The sequence below is a fragment of the Capra hircus genome, chromosome 5 (assembly GCF_001704415.2).
Source record: "Capra hircus breed San Clemente chromosome 5, ASM170441v1, whole genome shotgun sequence".
Taxonomy (NCBI): Eukaryota; Metazoa; Chordata; class Mammalia; order Artiodactyla; family Bovidae; genus Capra; species Capra hircus.
In genome coordinates this window covers 62,075,973-62,100,406 of record NC_030812.1, presented here as the reverse complement: position 1 = coordinate 62,100,406, position 24,434 = coordinate 62,075,973, and the positions used below count along the sequence as shown (strand labels likewise).

Here is a 24,434-nt window from a genome sequence, read left to right as displayed (position 1 = left end):
AGTTATTTTGATCAAATCACAGAAGGGATGGTAACCTAATATTAATATTCAAAGAAAAGTTTAAATAATGTTATGCTCCTAAATATCTCACTATAGTGAACATGATCAGAAACCTCTTGACTGTGATTTACAGGTTTTTTTTTTTTCCTTCAGTTCAGTTAAGTTTAATCAGTCAGTTGTATCTGACTCTTTGTGACCCCATGGACTGCAGCATGCCAGGACTCCCTGTCCATCACCAACTCCCAGAGTTTACTCAAACTCATGTCCATTGAGTCAGTGATGCCATCCAGCCATCTCATCCTCTGTCATCCCCTTCTTCTTCTGCCTTCAATCTTTCCCAGCATCAGGGTCTTTTCAAATGAGTCAGTTCTTAGCATCTGGTGGCCAAAATATTGACGTTTCAGCTTCGGCATCAGTCATTCCAATGAATATTCAGGACTGATTTCCCCCAGGATGGACTGGTTGGATCTCCTTGCAGTCCAAGGGACTCTCAAGAGCCTTCTCCAACAGTTTAAAAGAATCAATTCTTCAGTGCTCAGCTTTGTTTATAGTGCAACTCTCACGTTGATACATGACTACTGGAAAAAATGTAGCTTTAACTAGATGGACCTTTGTTGGTAAAGTAATGTCTCTGCTTTTTAATATGCTGTCTAGGTTGGTCATAACTTTTCTGCCAAGGGGCAAATGTCTTTTAATTTCATGGCTGCAGTCACCATTTGCAGTGATTTTGGAGTCCCCAAAATTAAAGTCTGTCACTGTTTCCCCATCTAGTTGCCATGAAGTGATGACCAGATGCCATGATCTTAGCTTTCTGAATGTTGAGTTTTAAGCCAATTTCACTCTCCTCTTTCACTTTCATCAAGAGGCTCTTTAGTTCTTCTTCGCTCTCTGCCATAAGGGTGGTGTCATCTACATATTTGAGGTTATTGATATTTCTCCTGGCAATTTTGATTCCAGCTTGTGCTTCATCCAGCTCAACGTTTCTCATGATGTGCTCTGCATGTAAGTTAAACAAGCAGGGTGACAATATACAGCCTTGAAGCACTCTGTTCCCTATTTCAATTTTCCCTCTCATACTTGAACCCTTTAGCCTTCTTCAGCAACTTGCAAAATAAAATTCTAAACTTCTTTATTTCTGAATTTTCCTTCCTTCTGCATTATTTACCCATTATTGTCATCTCATACCAACCTACTTATGGCATAAAGCATTATAGGAGAGCCAAGTATCCCAGCAAGAAAAAGGAGACAATAAATTGGAACAGAATACCATATTTTACTTTCTGTTAGTATTAGCTTACCTCCATGAAGCAGGAAAAAAATCCTTTTCATCCATTTTTTCCAAATTCCAGAAATAGTCATCAACAGGAGAGACATATCACTTCCCACAAAGAGCCTATTTGATTGTCCTTGAACCCTAGACTGTTCACTTATCTTAATAATAAATTTTCCAGGCCAATGGATATGAGTATCTGATAGGCCTTAGTTTGAATCTCAGCTTAACTACTTATTAGCTGGGCACATTTAACAAAGTATGTTGTCTATGTATTAATTTTGACTTCTAAAAAATGGATGTAATAGGGCATATGCTCTAGCCTTAGACAGTTCAAGGCTGCTTTGCCTTACATTCCATGCACTCTTCTCCTCCAAGAAAAATCTCTGTTGCAAGAGGAGGGAAAAATTCATGTCCAGTACACTAGAAAGTTTTTATGAGAAGATAAAGTACTTGTGAGAGTACGGGGTGGTACATATAGTTTCTCTCTCAGATCATTGTCTCATGGATCTCTCATCCTGACCCTTTTTTCTCCTACTCAGCACTGTGTTAGGTCTGGGAAGGAGAGCATGTTTATTTGGGACAGCTAAATAGGAACCTGGGTGAGGTCTGGAGAATATATAAAGCCAGGATCGTACCTGCTTCTATTAGCTCCAAGAGAGACAAAAGCATATGGAGCTGGGGCCAAACTTCAATTAAGAAAGCTGATTTGTCTGTAGCATTCCTTGGGCAAATATCTATTGAGATTTATTGAGGCTGACAACTTGTTTACATATTCCGACCAAATCTCTTTTGATTAGAAAAGCATGGTTGTTATTAATCATTTCATAGAATTGTTATGATGATCACATAAAGGGATATAAATATTACCTCTAATTGTTTTGAAAACAATGGTCATTGTACAAAGGAAGATATTATGATTCAAGAAAATGAGAATAGTCTGGAATGTTTTGAAAAGAATGATCATTGTACAGCTTGTCTGGCTGGAAAATACCCTGTGGAATTGGAATGGTAGCTGCCAGGGGCAGACATCATATTTCAGGACACAAAAGTTGGTGAAGAATTTGTAGTGGTTATACCTTCATTTACTGTTACTCAGTTGGTACAGTGTGAAATGCCACATGCTTGTAAGTTCTGAGATTTTTTTTTTCTGAAAAGGATACCAAATTGCTATGATTTATTCAGTAATCCTGGATAAATACTTTGGTATTATGTAGGAACTTGGATGATCCTTTCAGTTTTATTCAGCACTGTTATTTTTTAGAGATCATGTACATCTCAGATCATCAGCAGTAATGTAGCAGATAGGTGAATTTCTGTTTTAGAGAGGATTGCCAGGTATTATACTCTCACAGGTTCTTAGGAAATTTTGTGGAATGTTTAAGAGTTACTGAAATTCATTTATGGAATATTTTCATGGAGAAGGAAATGGCAACCCACTCCAGTGTTCTTGCCTGGAGAATCCCAGGGACAGGGGAGCCTGGTGGGCTGCCGTCTATGGGGTCGCACAGAGTCGGACACGACTGAAGTGACTTAGCTTCACATGCCTAGTAGCACATGCCTAGTAAATGTTACTTGTTAACTTATAAAAACTTTGGTGTTTTTGGCTTATAATAATAACTAACTTCTTTAAGTTGTGAATCAGCAAGTCAACTTTGAATTTGTTATATTTTATCTACCACATTGGCTATATTTTACTTTTTCAGAAGATTAGGCTTATCAGGTAATTTAACTTTTGATCATGGCAAATATTTAGCTGAATATTAATTAAAGTGACCAGTCAAAAAAGTAGACTGACTCCCTTCGCTAATTTCTTTGGCCAGGTTTTTACACACCATGTCTTTAAAAGACAAATTAGGTCATTAAAAAAAGCATAGTGTATTTTAAATCTCAGGGCTTCCCAAGGGGTGCAGTGGTAAAGAATCCACCTGCCAATGTAGGAAACAAGGGAGACAAGGGTTCGATCCCTGGGTTGGAAAGATCCCCGGGAGGAGAAAATGGCAACCCACTCCAATATTCTTGCCTGGAAAATTCCATGGACAGGGGAGCCTTGCAGGCTACAGTCCATGAGGCCACAAAGAGTTGGACATGACTGAGCACACACACATATTTTAAATCTCAGAGAACATTTATGTTTCATCTTAGAAAAATTAAAGTAATAAAAATTTAATTCTTCTTTGGTTTCTTTTCTGGATTACATTTTCAAAGATCTGAAGACATTAAAAAATAACTAATTCTGTTTCATAGAAGAAAGAAAAGGACAGCTTTGTGTTAGTAGTGCAACATCAGTTTGTTGTAAAAGTGTCTCACTTTTTAGTGATATTGCATTGTTTTCCTGTTAAGTATGGATAAATCCTTTCTGTCTAAATCATATAATTTGTGTAGAAATAATCTTAATTTTATATTTGAAGTAACACTTTAGGATTATTACCTTTAAATTATTCCGAATTATACTACTTTTCAAGGTTTTGTTTTTTATTTTATTTGCTGGGAAAAGGGCAAAAGGATGTCATTATATATGATCTTGATTTACCTGCCTGATGTCCTAACTGTACAATGATTCATTTACTGCAGAAGTTTGAACATGGGTGTCCCATTTTAAGAAAACCTAATTTTGTTATCCAATATAAAATATACTCCCTGGGGACAAAGGAGAAGGGTGGGCAACTACCCAATTAATAACCAATTCATAACTTGGAAATACACCCTAAGGTATATCAGGAAGATCTGGTATACACACACACACACACACACACACACACATTTATTTTACATGGCACTGTAGGGTCATGGGTATTTCATAAAGTGAAGATATCACTGTGTAACAATAAATCAACTGTTTGGACATTGCACAGGTTCAAAAGGGTGCTGCTATTGTATTGGGGCTTTCAGAGTCCTTTCCAAATGAGCATCCAGATCTTTTGTTTTTCTCTTTTGCAGATGATCTCTCTCAGCAGGAGGACATTGATCCCCCAAAAGAATATGATCCTGGGCAATTTGCAGGTCTCCTCCATGGATCCTCTCCAGCCTGTGAGTCCCCTGAAAATCCATTTCATCTCTATGAGAAAAGAGATGAACGTGAAGAAGGAAAAGATGAAGTCAGTTTGGCAAATAGTCCTTTGCCTTTCAAGCAAACTCCAATAGAAAATAAATCAGAACCTGTGGTAAAGAAAATTAAACCCAAGGTGGTCAGTAGAACAATTTTTCACAAAAAAAGCAGCCAACTCGAAAACCATACCATTGTTGGCACAAGAACAGCTAGAAGTGGATCCCGGAATGGGGACCAGTGGATTGTGAACACTGGGGGATTTGTGGAGAGAGCGTGTACCCTGGGGAGAATAAGGTCATTACCAAAAGCCCTGATCGACATGCATTTATCCAAAAGTGTCTCTAAATCGGATTCTGATCTCATTGCCTACCCTTCAAATGAGAAAACGTCAAGAGTTAACTGGAGTGAATCTTCACCTGCTGATCACAGCTCTAAAGGGAATTCTGAAAGAACACCATCTTTCACTTCTGAATGGGAAGAAGTAAGATTTGTTCTTCTTGTTATTCTTTACATAAAGCTTTAGCATCAAGTGAGTTTTGAGGAAGGGATTTTCAGCTTTTTAAGTCTTTCAGAAGAAAACAAAATTAACACAAATAGATCCAAGTGGAAAGGAAAAGTCCTAGAGGTAATACATGATAATTTCACAGCGAGCATAGAAACAAACACTGTTCCACACATGAGGGGATATCTGTTTTTTCCATAGAAATTGATATCAAACAGAAGTAATAACTAGCTATGAGGTACAAGGAAAATGTTCACATTGTGCCCTACTAAGCATTGCAGCTGACAAATGAAGAAAAATCTTTGTATTTTTGTTCGCTTTATATCATTTTGTTAATTGCTAAACTCTGTTAGCTCATCTTCCTTCTTTAAAGTATCTTATAATTTCAGAAGAGCTTCTTATAATCTTCATACTAAACAGAAAGGTCCTGGCCCTTCTCCAAGTACCATACAAAAAACACAAGTTACTTACTATTTCCCTTTACAACTATTGGACATTAAAGAAAAATGTGTGCAGTCCAGTATGACCAATTTAAGCTCTGCTTAAAGACAAAGTCTTCAATTTCTTGGAATTACTCAGGAAGTAAGTGCCCTTTTAAGGTTAATAATATATCATCCTTTCTCCAGGAAGAGGGCTGTATCATAAAGGAATGAAGTCTCTTGCTTTTTCTTAAATTTCTGCAAAGAATGGACCACACTCTTCCTCAGCATTTCATTCTAAAATGTCACATTTTGTCTCTCGAAAGATAGTGCCAGTAGAATTAGGTTTTGAAGCACAATAGGTCACTAGAGTATTCTGAGAAATAGAAATGGTCTGGTATTGACATTCTGAATTGAGCTGTTTGAGAAAATCACTTAATCTCTCTGCATCTGTTTCAGGGTGAACAAAATGGGACATTTAAGTAATGCTCATTGTCATTTCTGAAACCTGCTGTCTCACTAAGGCTGCTAGGATGATGACCTGTTTAAAGCATAAATAGCTAAAGCTGAGATAGTCATATCTTCCTATGAATTCCATAGTAGTAGTCTGATAGTTTACTCAGATCTATCCATTTCTTATATTTATTAACTCTGTGAATAATATAACTTATCTCTTAGAATCAAGTTGTTGCCATTCCTAGATTCTTGTGATTATATGCTACAAATAAGCTTGTGGCTGGTCATACCATTTAATCAGAACTTGGTTCCAATGGCCACACTTCACTGGTCAGATGAGATGCATGCTCTCAGATCCAAGAGGAAGAATGACTGAGAGGGTAGACATTGTCACATGAACTTATCCTCAGCTCCTTCCCCTTCTGAGTTTAAAGAATTCACAATGTCTAACTTACTGACCCATGTAGGTCTGAACAAAGTTCATTTTAGGAAATACAAAGAAAAGGCAAGCTGATTTTGAAAGTTTAAGAGAAGGAAATAAAATTTGTATTTCTAAAAGCAATGCAAAAGATGTCTGTCTCCCTTTGAATCTTTCTCTGTTGGTCTCTTAATTGGAGTTTTGCAGTGGCAATAGTATCAAGAATATATGCTTCTGGCAGTGGAAAGTCATTTTAAAATGCAGTGCTGCATGCTCAGTGAAATGAGTCAAAAAGAGAGAGATAAATGCTATATGATATCACTTACATATGGAATCTAAAAAATACAACAAACTACTGAATATAGCAAAAATGAAGCCGACTCACAGGTACAGAGAACAAGCTAGTGTTACCAGTGGAGGCCAGAGAGACAATACAGAGGTGAGGAACTAAGGGGTACACACTATTGGCTAAAAGATAGGATCAAGGATGTGTTGTGCAACACAGGGAATACAGCCAATATTTTGTAATCACTGTAAAGGGAAATTGCCTTTAAAATTTGTATAAAAAATAAAAATAAAAATTTTAGAAAATAAAAGTGCAACACAAAGCAAATGTAATAATTCATTTTATATGTTTTTTTGTTTCACACAGATTGACAAAATAATGAATTCCATAGATGTTGGAATTAACAGTGAACTTCAAGAAATTAATGGTGAGAACACAAGTAAGGAAATCTCTCCTTTATGTTGTAATGAATAAATGTACTCAGGGACTAGTTATAAAATGATAGGAGTCTATAGATAATTCATCTTTTACCATAATAATAATAGCTATTTCCCTCCATTCATGTCAAACAACCATGATCTCTAAACAACATCAACTATATAGATTTAGCAAACTGAGATTTTCTTCCCCGTGTGCTATTTTACTATGCCAGTTAACATTAATGTAGAGTTAAGTATGGGCATACATGCATGCTAAGTTGCTTCAGTTGTGTCCACCTTTTTGTGACCCTATACACTATAGCCCACTGGGCTCCTCTGTCCATGGGGATTCTCCAGGCAAGAGTAATGGAGTAAGTGATCATTTTTTAAAAAGACTAAATAATTTTCACTGAAACAGATTTGTTTTAGTCTTTAAAAACTTAAAAAAAAAAAAAACTACTAAAAATGTACCAAAATCATGTGACTTTGATTAGTGACACAAACATGATATGATGACATGTGTAGCTATCTCTTTCACACACAAATGCTGATAAACATTGAGGACTTTTCCAGTATCCAAAGAGCGAGCCTAGAAATGCATGTTGCCAGATAGTTCTTTCAGACATGATTAAAGAATAATTTCAAGAAAACTGCAGGGAATGTTTGTTTGTTTGTTTGTTTTTGACTGATGTGAAGGTAGAATGTGTTTTCTTATCCTAGTAAATTCTCCGTTACTGAGAATATTCAAGCAGAGACTTAATGCATCTCTGTTGGAAGACAGGTGACATTGAACAGTAATATTATAAAATTCTTCAGATAGTACCATAGAATTGTGAAAATGTTACAAACATGATTATAATGAAAATAAGAGTAAATGTTAGAAAAGCCACTCAGGCAAAATTGCCTTTGAAGGACATTTTAGTAGTCAACAAATCCAGTTTATTTTCACTTAATTCTCCTCTCTTCCCCTCTCAGATTGCCATCCTATCCTTTACTCATGTTTTTCTACAGTGATAATGAAAATGAAAGACTCAATCCCCAAAGCATCATTACTATTAACAAAGACTGGTTCTGTATGTGCCTTAATTTTCACTTCTTAATTACACACTAATTATGCACTAAGTAATTGACCATAACGTGCGGCATTCCAATTGACCATCAGGCCATTTGTGAATTACAGCTTTACTGGGCAGAAGGTTTTTCCCTGTAGAGACTAGCTAGAACTAAAGTGATAACCCTGTGAAGATGATATTCCATGTCTAATGTGAGTCTGGTCAGGAAATAACATGGTGAAATAAAAAGTCAGACAGACATGAATTCATATATCAGTCCTGCTGTTTACTAGCTGCTTGATCTTAGGCAACTCACTCAGTTTCCTTATAAAATGAAGATATTAATATAGGATCATTGTAGAAACACGTTCAATGGCATGTGAGTAGAGTCTGACATATGTAGACATGTATTAAGTTTTACCTCTCCATTGCTCTATCATGAGGGAGATGTTGTGTTAGACACTATGGGCATATGAAGGAAAATACACACCAGCCCTTTTTTTAAGAACTTTATAATGTCAGCTAGTCTCACAGCTTTCATGTTCAATTTGCTGTATTCCCTGAAATTGTGATGTGTCAATTAGAATGCAGGTCATAACAAAGCTGACAGTCAATTGGTACCAGGGAAGAGGAATTACTAAAAGAGACCATAAATTCCAATGTACCCTGGCAAAGAGAAGAGAAAAAATCTAGAATGTATTGATTTAAATGCTCTAAATTATTTTGAAATCTGAATATCCTCTTTTCACTTGACAATGAGGAAAAGATGTGCAATGAAATCAACAGGAGGTAAATTTAGAGTGAACACGGGAAATACTGCTTTACCAAATATATGTTATCAGTGCCTGGAATTTTGTTTTGGAAGGTCACTGAGCCAAGCACTATGCCTGGCTTCATCAGAGCTGCATAGTTTTATGAGCATTTATGATTTTTGTTGCTAAAAACCTCAGAAAGTGATTCAGTTCAGTTCAGCCACTCAGTCATGTCCAACTCTTTGCAATCCCATGGACTGCAGCATTCCAGGCCTCCCTGTCCATCACCAACTCCTGGAGTTTACTCAAACTCATGTCCTTTGGGGGAGAATAAAACCATAAACAATGGAGATACATTATGGATCAAGAATCAACACTGAATTTTCCAAACTCTTGCCCCTTATGTTTCATTGTTTTTATTTGCCCTCCCCTGACCCCACTTGCATTTCTAATTTCAGGCATTTTCATAAACAAAATATTTGTTGAACTGGAAAAGGATTTGGAACTCTTCCATCTCCATTCCTATGAATCAGCTCAAAGTTTGAGCAGTTTCTATGAATCATATAACTAGTTCCACTCATAGAAATCAGTTTTCTCTCTCTTTTAAGAAGTTTCCTCAGCACTTACATAGTAGTTAGAAACTGCTGGCAGCCCCAGTTGTCCAGAACTGAGACAGAAATAAAAGTAAATAATATTTACTGACTTTATTTTAGGTCAGTCCCTTAGGTTCTCACTAGGACTAACATTCATGGATGATTTTTACAAACACAGTGTCTGGCTTCCCACCGGAAATCAGACTTAAATGCCAAACACTTTGGCAGTAGGATTCAATTATATTGAATACTTCATTTTACGTAGAACATCCTGTTCGTTGGTAATGCTGTACATGTGATGTGACAGTACATTTTACATCATCATGTACTCCCAGATACAGGATTTTTTCAGAGAGCAGGTTTTGAGGTTCAGATCCCAGTGTCATGTTTTAGTGGTTTTGTGACCTTTGATCTCAATTTCCTCCCCTATAAATTCAGATTTTTAACAACTTCCTTATAAGGTTGCTGCAAGGTAAGCAGGTGATCAATAAATATAAATTATTTTACCTTCTTATCCAGATATACATAACAGATCCTTCTACATAGAGTATGTACCACACAGCAAGAAATACTTGGGAAATCTTGCTTTTCTTTTTAACCAGTGAAAATTGTAGTTAAGCTTTAACTATTCATATTCTAAGTTGCTTTCATATGAAGTCTTTCTTGAAGTTTCATTTCTTAACCATTGTCTTTGTATAACAAAATACTTTCAAGTTAGGAAATTCACCATGTTCACTGGAACCACTTCAGAGGGTCACACTTTCCAAGAATCATGTTGATGATCTTCTTGATGAAATTGAGGATCACTTAAGTACAGAAAGAAAGTGAAAGTGAAGTCTCTCAGTCATGTCTGACTCTGTGACCCCATGGACTGTAGCCCACCAGGCTTTTCTGTCCATGGAATTTTCCAGGCAAGAGTACTGGAGTGGGTTGCCATTTCCTTCTCCAGGTGATCTTCCCAACCCAGGGATCGAACCTAGGTCTCCCGTATTGCAAATGCTTTACCATCTGAGCCACCAGGGAGGACCACTTAAGTAAAGTGGAGACAACAATTGGATCCACCAGACCCGCTTATCTTACATAACAGCAAATACATAATAAAATCAAGTGCCCAGACTTTACCATACAGGGGTGGTAGATAATCTTATAAACAACCCCCCTATTTCTAAACTGGTTTCTATAATCTCCTGCTATGCTACTTTAGGTATATGGACTGTATTAAATTGATCTCAGGTACCTGAATGTAAAATTAGTATTTCATTAAAAGGTATTGTTCAAAGCTGGGATTTTCTTCCTCTTATACTTAAGACTGAATTGTATTCAGAGGAATATTCTAGAGTCTTTTAAAACTCTACTTTTGCCAATATATGAATTTCACCTAAATTGTATTTATAAATGAAAGCTATTAAAATGAATGTGTAAAGACTTTTACATAGACTGCGCCATCTACACTGAATACATAAAGCAATTCTGAAGTTATTTGCTAGAGAATACATAGCTCTGAAAGGTGTGTGTGTGTGTGTGTGTGTGTGTGTGTGTGTGTGTGTGTGCGTGTGTGTGTGCGCGCGCGCGCATGCATAGTCACTCAGTCATGTCCGACTCTTTGTGACCCCATGGACTGTGTGGCCCGCCAGACTCCTCTGTCCGTGGGGATCTCCAGGTGAGAGTCTTAGAGTGGGTTGCCATGCCCTCCTTAAGGGGATCCTCCCAACCCAGGGATCAAACCCAGCTGTCGTGCATTGCAGGCGGATTCTTTACCAACTGAGCCACCAGGGAAGCCTGAAAACAGTAGTTAATGATAATCCACCATCCTGCTTTCTAAGCTTTTGCTTCTCTTCCTCCAGGAGTCTAAGGACCAGGTAACAGTGCAGGGTTCCTCATAGCCGTAGAGACCCTCCATGGAGAGTTTCTAGGAATTTAGGAACTCTCTAAGGCAGACTAAAGGGTCTCTCCTCCTGAGCTATGCTTCACCTTCTCTCTGGTCTACTGGAGGGAGAGAGCTCACGTGGCCCTCTCCCCAAAGGGCTTCTATTTATTTCTGAATGGCTGGGGCTGACATCCCCACAGCTTCAGAAGTTGCTCCCTATGATGCTTTAGTTGCTTCCAGGTCCCTGATATTTATTCACATGGCTTAGATCTGCATCCAGAGGGACTTTGCCTCTGATGTAGCTGATAGCTGCCCTCCTGCTGAGATTATTGATGAGAATATCATTCCTCAAACTGTAGCAGAGCATGTTTGTTTTTCGTTTTTTTTTTTTTTAATATATTTAGAATTTCCTAGAGTTCCCGTTAGAGAAACGACTAAGAGGAAAGAAGCTGAATTGTATTCCTCTTTTCCTGTGTGCCAGATGCTATGCAACTTACTTTTGTGAACATTTAATTCTCTGAATAAGTCAGTGTGGTATTATACCCATTTTATAGATGAAGAAAGGGTAGCTTGTCAAAGTCAGCTCCTTCAAATGTAGATTGATTTCTTCCTGAAGTTCATATTCCTTTCAATAAAATATGTTACTATAAAGAACAATGGAAGCCAGCCCTTTTGTTCTTTCTCTTTAGTTCAATTCATATGCCTATGCACTACAGAGAGCCAACTGAGGTGTTTAAGTGTAAAACCAACCACTTGCTCTTAGCAAAACCTAACTTGGTATGGAAGACTTTAGCTCAAACCCCAAAGCCCTCCTAAAGCACAAACCACATGGTCATATATTAAAATGAATCACAGACCTGAATATCTCCTACCTCCCAAAAGTGAATGCATTATGCTAATAATGATTGGGTTTCACTTATTTTCAGAGGAAGAATTTCCTTGCCTCCAGTAATATTCTTTTTCCATGAACTGTTAAATTGTACATAAAATCCTCTCTGTGAAATGCTGTGCAACAGGCATAATTTATTTTTGATTTTTATTTCTCTTTACAGCACTATTTTTAATAGAGCCAACTGGGGGAAGGTGGGTAGTGGAATACGCTAGCTTACAAGCACACTATTTTGTCTAAATCAAGAGAGAACTTATTTTTATTATTATTTTATATAACACTTCACTGAGTAACTTGGTTTTTTTCCCCAGATAGATTAAATCTAAGAAATCCCTCAATAATAGAATAACCATGTAGCAGTATGAATTAAGTGACCATTAAACTAGCCTGAGTTCACTAATCTCTATCAAGAGATAGTATTTAATCAACCAAGCAATTGTGTCCTTAGCAAAATAGACCCTAAAATTTATTTAACATCTTTTATTCTAAATAGTCATTAAAAACTAAAATAACCTACATAATATAGATTTTGATCACTAGAATATGGCTGAGATTCTTTGAAAGTACAAGTAATATTCATTTGTGAAATTCAGTTTCTCTTGAGTATGAAATAATTGGGTGTTATTCTAAATATTAGGGTGGCCTAATATTTGCTTACGATGTATCAATAGTTGGAACCTATACATTGTTTTCCCTTCAACATAATATTTAATCTTCTAGAAGAGGCCTGAAGAGGTGAGCAAGTGCTGTCTTCAACTTATACTGATACCCTTTCCGCACCATCTTTCATATATGATCAGTCAACATCTGTTCCCATACATCCCATGATGATAATTTCACTACTTTCAGAGATAATATATTTTATCACTGGGAAGCTCAAATTGTTAAAAATTCATGTTTTTCAAGTCCCTTCTATCCATTTTCCCTTAAAAAATCTTCAGTGAAACAAAGGATGAATGCTGCTGCTGCTCATTTCTCAGTCGTGTCCAACTCTGCGACCCCATGGGCGGTAGCCCTCCAAGCTCCTCCGACCATGGGATTTTCCTGGCAAGAACACTGGAATGGGCTACCATGCCCTCCTCCAGGGAATCTTCCCAACTCCAGGGATGAATAATGACCCATTACTTCCAATAAATTATGAATATCTTAAGGATAGACTTTCCCAGTGACTCAGCAGTAACAAATCCACCTGCAGTTCAGGAGACATGGAGATGTGGTTTGATCCCTGGATCAGATAGATGCCTTGGAAAAGGAATGGCAACCCACTACAGTATTCTTGCCTGGGGGACAGAGGAACCTGGTGGGCCACAGTTCATGGGGCCACAAAAAAGAGTCAGACATGTCTAAGCAACTAAACAACAACAACAACAACAAATCTTAAGGATATAGCTGATATTTTTGATAGACCACACACCTCTTGCACATTCACCATTAAGCTGGAGAACAGTTGCAGAGTCTTCTTTGTAGACACTTTAAAAATAGTAGCTGCATGACTTCCACATAAATGTCAGTGCATTTTACAAAGTCTACCATCAATAACTTCATACTTGTAACAGAGTAGGAGGTAAAAATGATTAGGAGTGATTTGAAATATAGATACAGACCTTCATAAGCTATGGATCATCACAATGATTACTTTCAAATTTGTTTTTGATACAAATTTGTTTTCCCAAATTGTAATGAGGAATGAAGTGATAAACCTGAGTCATTAACCCATGAGAAAAACTTCAAAGCTTATACTGGTTGTTTCTATGATACACTATTCTGATAACAAAGGATTTCTTATCTACTAGTATTTTTGATACTTGAGTATAAAATTTTGAGAGTTCTATGAATTTAAGAACAATGATACCCAGCAATATCACTTTTAGGAATGTATCCTAAGGAAACAGGACAGGAGCAAAATATGTAGATGTGTGTGTGTATATACATATATATATATCATTTATGATCATTTAAGAAATAGAATCAAACCAAATTACCATTTATAGAGATTTGTAAAATCAGTTACTATAATTCCTTATGATGAAATGTTGAATAGCTAATTTAAGATGACATTGAGTCTATTTTTATTACCATGGAAATACAGCCATAATATACTTAGTGGAAAAAATTGATAACCAAATAAATTATCATCCCATCTTTTAATATGCATGCATTAAAAAGTTCTGGAAGGACATATGAAAAAAGTTAACAGTGGATGTCTCTGAGTAAGTTTATCAGTGATTTTTATTTTCTGCTTTCCTAAAATTTCCAAAATTTTTGTAGTGAGCATCACTCACTTCAGTCACTTGGTTGAATCCAACTCTTTTTGACACCATTTTCATTGTCTACATCATTCACTAGAAAAAAGTATGTGTGAATTTAGTAAGTAAATAAATAGTAAACAAATGGCAATTTATACAGTCATGAATATGCAAACATGTATAAGTAAACACTTATACATGAAGCAGATAAATGTTACAGTTATCAGTCCTTACCATTATCAGTTAGTCATTCAGTTGGGTCTGACTCTTTGCAACCTCATGGACTGTATGTAACCCACTGGGCTCCTCTGTCTATGGAATTCAACAAGGGAGAATATTGGAATGGGTAGCCATTCCCTTCTCCAGGTGATCTTCCCTACCCAGGGTTCAAATCTCAGTCTCCCACATTGCAGGCAGATTCTTCACCATCTGAGCCACCAGGGAAGCCCTTGGTGGTGATTACATTTTGCCAAGTGAATGTGAATTGAATGTGATTAAGTCTTTTTATCAGTTCTGAGTTAAAATAGGTGTGCTTCAGTGGTTTCACAAAAGAGATTCATTTGATTTCTTTTAGTTTTTGTTACTGGAAAAGCTATTTTTAGATAACTACACAAATTTTTAAATACCCATAACCCAACCCCTGATCAAAAATGCCTTTTTCCTTTTGTCCATGTCCTGGTCTGTGTATACATTCTAGTGACCTTCTAGTCTTTGTCTAAGTAACAGTCAATTTGTATAATAATAATTTTATAGATAGAATTTTGCAATCTTCATTTTCATATTCAGTTCAGTCCAGTTGCTCAGTCATGTCCAACTCTTTGCAACCCCATGGTCTGCAGCACGTCAAGCTTCCATGTCCATCACCAACCACCTCTAGCTCGCTCAAACTCTTGTCCATCGTCAGTGATGCCATTTTCATATTACCATTTCACAAAATTCTATTATCTTACTTTTTTATCTTATTCCCTTGCTTCATTCTTTTTATGAATATCCAGTGTTAGCATGGTGTATGTGCTTCCACTCTTCTTTAAGTTCATGCAATCCCAAATAGAAAGATGATAGATAGATAAATAGATGAATGTTGCTTGTGCTTTAAAAACATGAATTCATGCTGTATACATTTCTCTGCAATTTATTCTCATTTGACATTAATCATAGTTTTACCTTACTTTCATAATCAGTAAAAATCTGTGAAACAAAATTGCACTGGTGAAGTTCACTCTCAGAGAGGAAAGGAAGTCTGATCTGATTCTTACTCCTACCACTGCACTAACTTGCTGTTCAGTTCAGTTCAGTTCAGTCACTCAGTCCTGTCCAACTCTTTGCAACTCCATGGACTGCAGCATGCCAGGCTTCCCAGCCCATCACCAACTCCCAGAGTTTGCTCAGAGTCATGTCCATTGAGTCAGTGATGCCATCCAGCCATCTTATCCTCTGTCGTCCCCTTCTCCTCCTGCCCCCAATCCCTCCCAGCATCAGAGTCTTTCCCAATGAGTCAACTCTTCACATGAGATGACCAAAGTATTGGAGTTTCAGCTTTAGCATCAGTCCTTCCAAAGAACACCCAGGACTGATCTCCTTTAGAATGGACTGGTTGGATCTCCTTGCAGTCCAAGGGACTCTCGAGAGTCTTCTCCAACACCACAGTTCAAAAGCATCAATTCTTTGGTGCTCAGCTTTCTTTATAGTCCAACGCTTACATCCATACATGACTACTGGAAAAACCATAGCTTTGACTAGATGGACATTTGTTGGCAAAGTAATGTCTCTGCTTTTTAATATGCTGTCTAGGTTGTTCATAACTTTTCTTCCAAGGAGCAAGCATCTTTTAATTTCATGGCTGCAGTCACCATCTGCAGTGATTTTGGAGCCCCCCAAAATAAAGTCTCTCTCTATTTCCACTGTTTCCCCATCTATGTGCCATGAAGTGATGGGAGTTGCTATGATCTTCATTTTCTGAATGTTGAGTTTTAAGCCAACTTTTTCACTCTCCTCTTTCACTTGCTGTATGACTTGAAAAATAACACCTCACAATGAACCTCAGTTTCCTAATTTGCAAATTAAAAGCTAGAACTAGATCTTATCTCTATAATTCCATGGCATAATTTATCTTTTGTCTTATGGATTAGTCTTTGGCAGAGTGTCCTTTAAAGCTTTCCAATTCTTAATTTCTTAAGGACAAATGATCAATAAATCTTCAATATGTGTATTTCAACTAGCTTCTTCTAGGAATGTTGCCAGATCCTCATTTACGATGCTTTTAAAATATATTAATGTAATAAAAGTTTATTTTGTTTGGCACAGGTGTATAAGATATTTAAGTTCTTTGTTTTTATATGCAAAAGTGACTTTCTCCTAAGAATCTCAATTATTTTAATAAACCTTACCTTTCACTAATTTTTAGGAGACAGGGCTTCCCTGGTGTTTCAGACAGTGATGGACAGAGGAGCCTGGCAGGCTACACAGGGTTGCAAAGAGTCAGACACGACTGAATGACTAACACACACACGCTAAATTACTAGCTGAAATCATGTGCAAATGATTAATGTTGTGAATGGGAATAATGAAATACATTTCTGATACTGTACTTTTCTGCTTCTTGGATCCACTGACCTTCTTAAAAAAAAAAAAATCTTAGTGACAGAAAAAGTAGTTAGCATTTCAGTAGTGTATGCTTTTCCTTAGGTAGCAGCTACCTACCAAATACTCACAGTGGCCCATTTCTTATCCACTGACTTGGCTTGACCAAGTCAAAGCACGCTCCCCCTACAGGTTCCCGAACTTTGGCTTGACCCCAAAACTAAACAAGCACCAAAATGCAGACCATTTTTCTTAAATGTTGATTCCAAATCAGAAAATGATTGAGACTAAGCATACAACTTGCCCTTGAGTTTCTTGGCAACCAAGACAAAAGTGGGCTACAAAAATGTCATCATAAGGCGTATTTTCAAGGCATGTAGAGAAAGGAACTCTTTCCTAGCCTGAAACTCTAGAAGGAATTTCCCCCATGCATCATTTTGTGAAAGATATACAACTCAGTTAGGAACAATGCTTTCATTAGAATGCAGGAGCAAGGGGCAGTGGTCTACTTATGACTTACACATGTACAGTGATGAGGAAAAATCTCTGTACAGACCTTTCTTCTGGGGGCTTTGAGCTTTCTCCATGACATAAAGGAGCACATATTCTAGAATATCAGTGTTGTTTTTATTTACCCTTTCAAAAAATGCCTTCTTTATGTAAGCTGTTCTATGTGCTAATGACTTGAGTATCAGGATTTCAGGGATGCTTAATAAAATTACAAGCATGCTCTAAAATATTATGTGACAGTGAGGTTGGAGAGCTACTCATCATGTGTGAAAAAGTATGAAATATGGTATCAGAAAATGTGAGAGTCCCAGTTCCATCCCTTGCTGGCTGTGTGATCCTGGACAAGTTACTTCATCATTCTGAGCTTTTATTTTGTTATATTTTAAAAAGAGGATAATAATAGTTTCTTATTATTATAATTAAATGAGATAATTTATATAAAAGCACTTGTAAAGTAAATCTGTTAGTCATTATGATGTTACCTTCATAGAAAGCTCTTTAACTTTTAAATTAGAGCTCACTGTGTTCATTTTTCTCTCCAGGCAATTGAATGCAGTTTATAAGCACTCAGTAAAATAATTGCTTTATATCCACATATGGACTATTCACCTTCTAGAAATTTTCTTAAAATAAATAAATATGCTTTTTTTCTTGAAGAAGTAACCAATAAAATAGATTTTCTAGTTCATTTTTATATATTAAGGAAAAATTTATTTACTCTATTAACAAAATAAATAAGGCCATTTCCCCCACTAATAAAAACAGAAATAGGAAGAAATTCCAGGACAGTGAACTAAGATCAAGTGTGTGTATACATGCCTGATTACAGTACAATTATTGACAGTTTGATTGTTTTTCCACCTATAGGCCAACTCTCTTCAACAAACTTGGAAATGTAGGCAATAAATTATTTTTTAAGTGATTATGCTAACAACTCACTGTAATATGGAGCTTTGAGAACCTGAAGACAGAGTATGAAAGATATGGCCAGAGATGCTGCTGTTAGAGTCATCTAGACTCGAGGGAAATTGACAACATAGGCACAAGTTGTGGGCATAGGAAAAGAAGAAGGAGTGTGTGTTTGAATGTCCATTGTTTACTGATATTTAACCCTTTTTGAGTCACCAAATGCTTTGAGAGTTTGATGGAAACATGAGGCCTCTTGCAGGAAAAATGCAAATATCCTTTTAAAAAAAGTTTTGTTTTCAATCTTTCCCACACATAAACCTATATGTATGAGCATATAGGTATACATGTACAAATAAACATTCATCTTAAGGGAGGAAAAAAAACTGATATGCAAAGGAAATGTAAGCAGTAATGAAAAATTACCAGTTTAAAAAAAGATTTTCCAAACTCCTGAGAGTACTCCAGACTTTGAATTTCCAGAGTTGAAAGTTTTCATACACATGATTAGTGCTAAAAATATCACCAAAGTCTCTCAGAGAAAAACATAGAGCCTCTGTTCCATTTAGGATGATCTAAGCATGAGTTCCTATCTTAAATAAACATCAGACATAGTCTAGATTTGGAAAAGGATTAAATGGAACATTTCAAATTATGAGATGTTAAGTAAGAGAATTTCAGTGAGCTTAGGTTTGATATCTAATACAAATTTAAGTTAAGATATATTTTATCTGCTCATGTATTCCTGAATCAAATGTGGTTTTATGCACATTTTTTGTTCAGTGACACAAAGGACATGGGGATATGCCAGATGCATCCAAATTCCTGTGGGCTCACAATGGTTTCCTTAAACCTGAGTGACCTTTACATCCTAAATTTCTTTACTGATCATCTATAGTCTCAGCTTTAAGATTTCAAAGAGAAGAAAAGTTTAAGAATTCATAATTTAAACTTTTTGAATGTTAAGAAATTTTCTTCCTAAAGATTTTAATTTGAAATATGTATGAATTATTAAGTGTATTCCTTCTCCAATTTTAGCCTTCCATTTTAAGCTGTTTTACAGGTGTCTCAGTGGTAAAGAATCTGCCTGCCAATGCAGGAGACATGGGTTCAATCCCTGGGTCGGGAAGATCCCCTGGAGAAGGAAATGGCAACCTCCTCCAGTATTCTTGCTTAGGAAATCCCGTGGACAGAGGAGCTTGGCATGCTACAGTCGATAGGGTCGCAAAAGAGTCAGACACAACTTAGTGACTAAACAACAACAAAACGTATTCTACACACTGTTCTTTATCTTACTTTTAAACTTTTTAATTAAAATTAATGGAGATTATTCCACAACAGAATATAGAGAACTTCCTGGTATTTAGCTGTATGAAGCAGCACAATTATCCTATTAGTAGAGACTGCTTTCAGTATGTCATTATAAACAAGGCTGCAGTGAGTAACCACATTTCTTCACACTTGCAGACATTTATCTGTTGGATATGTTCCCAAAAGCTAAACTGCTGGTTCAGGGTTTACGGGTATTTGAACTTTTGATAAGTATTGCTAAATTGCGCTTCTTAGAGGTTTTAATGATCTACCCCAATACCAGCAATGAAAGGAAGCCTCTTGTGTCCTGACTGATACACAGTGTTGTCAGACTTCCAGACCTTACTTGACAGGTGAAAAATAGTATCTCTGTGCCATTTCTTGCATTTGAGTGAGTTCTTTTCATATGCTTAAGTTTCATTTATATTCAGTCTTCTCTTTGAACAATCTGTTCATATCCTTTGCCCATTTTAGGAGATGTTGTTGCTCTATTTCTATTGATTTGAAGGAGTTCTTTATTATTAGGCAAATAACTCAGTGTATTTGACAAAGTTGTAACTACCTTTCCCCACTTTCTTATTTACCTTGTGGCCTAATCTGTCATGCAAAAATTTAAAAATTATTTTGTAGTTGATTTAATCAAGCTTTTAAAAAATTAATGATTTCAGAGTTTTGTGTTTTATTAGGAAAGGCTCCAACGCTCTGAGAATATAAAAGAATCCTTGCATAATTTCTTCTAGCACTTTTATCATTTTTATGTTTCTATATTTGATCTGTATGTAATTTTCTCTTACATAAGAAATGAGGTATGGATCAAACCTTATTTTAATTGATGATGACTCAGTTCCCCCTAAATCATTTCATGTGGTCCTCACTGATTGGAGATGCACAATTATTTTATGCTTGATATCCAATGATTTTGCTTTTTATTCACTTTCTATTGTGTGTCTTCTGTGTCTGCATCTATTCTTATGTTAACACCACACTTTTAGTCATTCAGACTTTAAAATGTGTCATAATATCCATTTTTCAAAGATCATGTTTTTCTGTCCAACAAATTCATGCTGGCATTCCAATACATTTTAAATGTTTGAACACTGCCTACCACCACTCTGTTTCTTCAAGGCTTAGAGATGCCTAATTTATCCTTGGAGGGCGAATGAATGACCCTGGTCCCAAACTCAGACATAGGCCAGAATTTTGTAACTGACAATCATGTCTCAAAACTGACTTCTTAGAGAGAGGTTTTCTAGGTAGTTGGAAAATCTCAGCATACTCCGAGGGCCTTTAGAAACAGATGGCTGGTCTTGTTGTTGTTCAGTTGCTGCTGCTAAGTCACTTCAGTCGTGTCCAACTCTATGCGACCCCACAGACGGCAGCCCACCAGGCTCCCCCATCCCTGGGATTCTCCAGGCAAGAACACTGGAGTAGGTTGCCATTTCCTTCTCCAATGTATGAAAGTGAAAAGTGAAAGGGAAATCGCTCAGTCGTGCCCGACCCTTAGCATGGACTGCAGCCTACCAGGCTCCTCCATCCATGGGATTTTCCAGGCAAGAGTACTGGAGTGGGGTGCCAGTGTCTTCTCTATTCAGTTGCTAGTCACGTCTTACTCTTTGCAACCCCATGGACTGCAAGATATCAAGCTTCCCTGTCCTTCACTATCTCCCAGAGTTTGCTCAAACTCATGTCCATTGAGTCGGTGATGCCATTCAACCATCTCAACCTCTGTCATCCCCATCTCCTCCTGCCTTCAGTCTTTCCCAGCATCATGGAATTTTCCAATGAATCAGCTCTTTGTATCAAGTGGCCAAAGTATTGGAGAGTCAGCAACAGTCCTTCCAATGAATATTCATGGTTGATTTCTTTTGGAATTGACTGCTTTGATTTCCTTGCTGTCCAAGGGACTCTCAAGAATCTCCTCTAGCACCACAATTTGAAAGCTTCAGTTCGCTGCTCAGCCTTCTTTATGGTCCAACTCTCACACTGGTATGTGATTACTGGAAAAAACATAGCTTTGACTAGATGGACCTTTGTTGGCAAAGTGATATCTCTGCTTTTATATACACTGTCTAGGTTTGTCATAGCTTTACTTCCAAGGGGGCTTCCCTGTGTGGCTCGGACAGTAATGAATCTCTCTGCAATGTGGAAGACCTGGGCTCAATCCCTGGGTTGGGAAGATCCCCTAGAGAAGGAAATGGAACCTACCCCAGTATTCTTGCCTGGAGAATCCCATGGGCAGAGGAGCCTGGTTGAGCTACAGTCTATAGGGTCGCAAAAGTCGGACACAATGGAGCACCTAACACTTTGCTTTTACTTTCCAAAGAGCAAGTGTCTTTTAATTTTGTGGCTATAGTCACTGTCTACAGTGATTTTGGAGCCCAAGGAAATAAAATCTGTCACTGTTTCCATTTCTCCCCCCTGTATTTGTCATGAAGTGATGGGACCAGATGCCATGATCTTAGTTTTTTGAATGTTGAATTTTAAGTCTGCTTTTTCACTCTCCTTTTGTACTTTCAAGAGGCTCTTTAGTTCCTCTTTGCTTTCTGCCATTCGGGTGGTATCACCTGCGTATCTGAAGTTATTGATGTTTCTCCTGGCAATCTTGATTCTAGCTTGTGATTCATCCAGCTGATTGGTCTTTACCTGGAGCTTTATGAAAGTTTTTTGTTTACTAAGAGAGTTAAGTTGACTAAAATCGTGAGAAGAATATTTTTGTGTACCTTCTCACAAGAGTCTTTGTGCATTCTTCTCAAAGTCTAGCCAAACTTTAAGATATTGTAACTTTTCTGTAATGACTATAGTTGATTTTCTGCTTGACTCTAAGAGTCATCGCTCCCTAGAATTCACTTCTTTCTTTTCCCTTTCTCTTACCCTAAGGCAAAATCTTATTTGTTGGTTTGTTGACTGGCAGCTGGAGGGAGGGATGAAGACAAGGATCCTTTTAAAAAAAATTTTTGTACTTTTATATCATCACCATCGTTTATGATTAGGAACACTTGTTTCACAGTTGGATTCTACTTACTGACTGTCTTGTCAAAGAAAAATTGCACTGGATGGAGTTAAAAAGGAGGAAGTCTTATTCAAGACTATTGCAACAGAGAAGAGAGACTGAACTCAACTCCCCTGAGACAAAGGTGGGAGAGATTTTAAGAACTGGAGTGAGGTAGTAAAAAAGTACCAAAAGACAGTTAGGGGGAAGGTTGGTCAATGTAATCAGGCCATCTGTGTGTGTTTGCTAATGGATACTTCTTGTTCCTCCCAAGTATACTTTTTGTTCCTCCCGTGGAACCTGAGAGATAGGGGCAATATCTTTTTTGATGACTGCATTTCAAAGACATGACTTCCAAGTCCTTAGAAAGACATTCCTGGATTGTAAAACCAACAAGAGTCAGGGAGAAATTTACATCTCAAAGAAACAGAGAAACAATTTACAGTTTTAAGTTTTCTAAAGCAACTGCTCCAAGAAGAGGCAGGTAAGGTACAGAGAGGAAGAAACCTGCCCAAAGTTCAGCCAAGCTGAGCAGAACATTACCCCACAGTGACTCCATTCAGTTTTATAATTCATTCAGTTACTCATTCTGCCTGTTTTCCATTCAGTTACTCATTCTACCAGATTTTTTATGGGGATTCTCTTGAGCGAGTCATCCGATTACTCAGAACATTCCCACATGATATTCTGTATTTTTCAATCAAGCTGAGTTAGAAGGATCACACTCCAAAGTGGTTTTGTAGGATCTGAGTTAGTAGGATCACACTACCAAGTGGTTTTGTGTGATTTCATGTTTGTGAGTGTTTACATACATGGGCCAGAAAATGCCTAGGAGGTAGAAGTACTCACTGACCTTTCACATGCTATGGTATTTTGTACCAGGTTTCAGAGGACTCTTAATTATCAAAGAAATAAGTAATTAACTTTTTTAGTAGGCTCTTGATATGCATCAGGCACTGTTCTAGGAATGTTACTTATCTTAAATCAAATCTTCAACAGTATGTTGCCCGGAGAATCCCATGGATAAAGGAGCCTGCCAGGCTACAGTCTATGGGGTCCCAAGAGTCAGACATGACTTAGTGATTAAATATACTCCAAGAGGTAGTTATTATCTTCACTTTAAAGACTTCTCTTTAAAGACTACAAAACAGGAACCAAGAGATTAAGTTATTTGCCCAAAGTCATTTAAACAGAAGCAATGAGATTTAAAGCCAGTCTGATTCTAAAACCCAAGAACTTAAGTTCCATGTTGAAAAAATGCTTTGCTTTCTAATCTTTCAGGAGTTTTTGCCAGAGACTGAGGGCAGTATTTTCTTTTAGGGCATTGTATTTTGGGCTCCAAAATCACTGCAGATGGCGACTGCAGTCATGAAATTAAAAGACGCTTGCTCCTTGGAAAAAAAGGTATGACCAACCTAGACAGCATATTAAAAAGCAGAGACTTTACCAACAAATATCCATCTAGTCAAAGCTGTGGTTTTTCCAGTAGTCATGTATGGATGTGAGAGTTGGACTGAAGAAAGCTGAGCACCGAAGAATCAATGCTTTTGAAAAATGGTGTTTGAGAAGACTCTTGAGAGTCCCTTGAATTGCAAGGAGATCCAACCAGTCCATCCTGGGGGAAATCAGTCCTGAATATTCACTGGAAGAACTGATGCTGAAGCTGAAACTCCAATACTTTGGCCAACTGATGCTAAGAACTGACTCATTTGAAAAGACACTGATGCTGGGAAAGATTGAAGGCAGGAGGAGAAGGGGACGACAGGATGAGATGGTTAGATGGCATCACCAACGTGATGGACATGAGTTTGAGTAGGCTTCGGGAGTTGGTGATGGACAGGGTGGCCTGGTGTGCTGCAGTCCATGGGGTTGCAAACAGTCAGACATGACTGAGTGACTGAACTGTCTGTCTGTCTGGGT

The 24,434-nt window shown here is 37.3% G+C and overlaps 1 protein-coding gene across 10 annotated transcripts in view; it reads left to right on the top strand.

Annotated features, from left to right (window-relative positions):
• ANKS1B (ankyrin repeat and sterile alpha motif domain containing 1B) overlaps positions 1–24,434 on the top strand; it is a 1,150,317-nt gene that overhangs the window by 645,502 nt on the left and 480,381 nt on the right. For 7 of the 10 annotated variants that reach the window (XM_013964004.2, XM_018048141.1, XM_005680486.3 and 4 more), the window contains exons 13-14: positions 4,211–4,800; positions 6,767–6,839. In XM_013964004.2, coding sequence (XP_013819458.1) covers positions 4,211–4,800; positions 6,767–6,839 — 663 coding nt within the window. The remainder of the gene's footprint in view (positions 1–4,210; positions 4,801–6,766; positions 6,840–24,434) is intronic. The other 3 variants (XM_018048142.1, XM_005680487.3, XM_018048139.1) reach the window with 1 other exon arrangement.